We start from the raw sequence: 2,500 nt of genomic DNA, 5'->3' as shown, positions 1-2,500 counted from the left end.
TGAAGTGTGTTTGCTGATCTGGGATCAGATGAACTCTGACCGTGTGTGTGTGTGTGTGTGTGTGTGTGTGTGTGTGTGTGTGTGTGTGTGTGTGTGTGTGTGTGTGTGTGTGTGTGTGTGTGTGTGTGTAGCTGGCTCTCTCAGCGCTCATCACTACTTCCACTCTGAACCGTCGGAGCTCTGCTGCCTGGTGGTCGACTCTGGATTCTCCTTCACCCACGTCGCCCCCTACTGTCGCAGCAGGAAGATGAAGGAGGGAATCCGCAGGTCAGAGGTCACTCAGCTGCAGCAGCGCTAACACCTCACAGCTAACAACAATAATAATACCCACTGGCTAACCGACCGTCTGTTTATCTGTCAGGATCAACGTTGGAGGGAAGCTGCTGACCAATCACCTGAAGGAGATCATCTCGTATCGGTGAATCACGTCTTCCTGCTTCGTTTATCGTTTTCTAACTGAGCTCTGTGACTCCGGGACGCCGACTCTGCTCGTTGTGATGGAACCGTCTCGCCCTTCAAAATAAAAGTCTGTCCTCTGTCTGTTTTTTGCAGCCAGTTGCACGTCATGGATGAAACTCACGTGATCAACCAGGTGAAGGAGGACGTCTGCTACGTCTCGCAGCAGTTTTACAAGGACATGGAGACGGCGCAGTAAGACGGACGCTCTGCTGCTTTCACGCTGAGAACGCTCGTTTCCATCTAAAACCGGAACAAACACGCTGAACCGTGTTTCTGTGTCCTCAGGATGAAGAGCGAGGAGAACTCGGTGATGAAGGATTACGTTCTTCCAGATTTCAGCTCCATCAAAAAAGGTTTCTGTAAGGTGAGACGGCGTCCGCGTGTTTCTGATGGAAGATCAGAGCAGAAACACACAAACATCTGTTCAGAAATGAGGACAGACAGTTCAGAAGTTGCCTGAGAATCTGTCTGATTTTAGGTTTCCTTCAGTATCACAGTGATCCAATGATGTTAGTCTGAACTCCCATGATGCACTGCAGCCAGGAGCTGCTCACACAGGTCAGCTGCCTTAAAGCGACAGTTTGAAAAAAAACCCGGCTCAGAGAGAACGTGACTTTCAGCCTCGATTATATCTCTTTGAAACTTCACTTTAAAACACGTGTTTAAACTGGCGGCAACTTTTTCATTGTCTTTCTATTTGTACTTTGTTTTATTGAAGTTTTCTTTTTGTTTCATGTCTAACTTGATCTGCCTGTCCACCAGCCACGAGAGGAGATGCTCTTCAGCGGGAAGTACAAGACGGGAGAGCAGATCCTGAGGTTGGCCAACGAGCGCTTCGCTGTTCCCGAGATGCTCTTCCACCCGTCTGACATCGGCATCCAGGAGATGGGCATCCCGGAGTCCATCGTCGACTCCATCCAGTCGCTGCCAGAAGGTCCGCTGGTTCTCTTCAAACGTGTTCTCCAGTTATTCACCGTGCTGAGGTAAACCTGAACTAACAGTTCCTTCTGCCGCCAGAGATGCAGCCGCACTTCTACCAGAACATCATCCTGACCGGAGGGAACACGCTGTTCACAGGCTTCAGAGAGCGGCTGGAGGCGGAGCTACGATCTCTCGTCCCCGCCCACCTCCCGGTGTCCGTCCGCCTCCCTGCAAAGTAAGACATCAGAGACATTTAAAATTAGCAGAAAGATGTTTAAAACAAATACAAAAATGTTTAAAATGACTACAAAGTTGTTTAAAACAACTAGAAAGATATTTAAAATGAACACAAAGATGTTTAAAATGAGCACAGGACGGCAGGTTGAAACAGTAGTTCTTTTAAGAACTACAAAGATGCCGTCCTGTTCCTCTCTCTGATAATTTGGGTATTAATGATGTGTTGTTGTTTTGTTTTGTCCTGCAGTCCAGTGTGCTACTCGTGGGAAGGAGGGAAGCTGCTGGCCCACAACCCGGACTACGAGGAGATGGTGGTGACGCGGGAGGACTACGAGGAGAACGGACACTATATTTGTGAAGAGAAGTTTGACCTTTGACCCAGCTGAAAGTGGCTGCTGCAGATTCTCCTGCTGCATCATCAGAGACATGAAAAACAAAAGTATGATGAGGAATATTTAAGACACCGTTCCTTCTGCCGGCACAGAGTCTGACGTCAACGGGGAACTTTTAGTAGTTTGGTGTAAAGAAACGACAAAAGGTTTGTTTTATTTTTAATTTTTTTTAAGTTTCCAAAGGTTGATGTTTCATACACGGCTCAGAAAAAACCTCCACATCTCCCGGCACGGTGACAACAGAATAAAATCAATTTAGAAAGGAGTTCAATGTCTGTTTGTGGTCATTTTGTCTAAATAATGATAAATGTGAACTTACCCAAGAACCCTGGAAATAACTGATGTTGTGATTTGGTGTTATATATGAATAAAATTGAACTGAACCTGGTCCGTTCTGTCCTGGACCCACATTGGTCCAAGTTTTAAATTAGTTATATTACTGGGAAAAAAATTGAAATAATTATCTAAAAGCATGCGCTTAGTGGTTGTTT

The 2,500-nt window shown here is 46.2% G+C and overlaps 1 protein-coding gene across 1 annotated transcript in view; it reads left to right on the top strand.

Annotated features, from left to right (window-relative positions):
* actr6 (actin related protein 6) overlaps nucleotides 1–2,274 on the top strand; it is a 3,518-nt gene extending 1,244 nt beyond the window's left edge. The window contains exons 5-11 of the mRNA XM_069172835.1: nucleotides 132–267; nucleotides 362–418; nucleotides 553–651; nucleotides 745–823; nucleotides 1,222–1,393; nucleotides 1,477–1,615; nucleotides 1,865–2,274. Of these exons, the coding sequence (XP_069028936.1) occupies nucleotides 132–267; nucleotides 362–418; nucleotides 553–651; nucleotides 745–823; nucleotides 1,222–1,393; nucleotides 1,477–1,615; nucleotides 1,865–1,994 (812 nt within the window). The 3' untranslated portion in view covers nucleotides 1,995–2,274. The remainder of the gene's footprint in view (nucleotides 1–131; nucleotides 268–361; nucleotides 419–552; nucleotides 652–744; nucleotides 824–1,221; nucleotides 1,394–1,476; nucleotides 1,616–1,864) is intronic.
* Nucleotides 2,275–2,500: the final 226 nt, after the last annotated feature.

Source organism: Embiotoca jacksoni, unplaced genomic scaffold (genome assembly GCF_022577435.1).
Source record: "Embiotoca jacksoni isolate LCO1_2020_lvr unplaced genomic scaffold, fEmbJac1.0.p SCAF_55, whole genome shotgun sequence".
Classification (NCBI taxonomy): domain Eukaryota; kingdom Metazoa; phylum Chordata; class Actinopteri; family Embiotocidae; genus Embiotoca; species Embiotoca jacksoni.
Note: the sequence above shows the minus strand (reverse complement) of the source record. Positions and strands in the feature narration are given on the sequence as shown.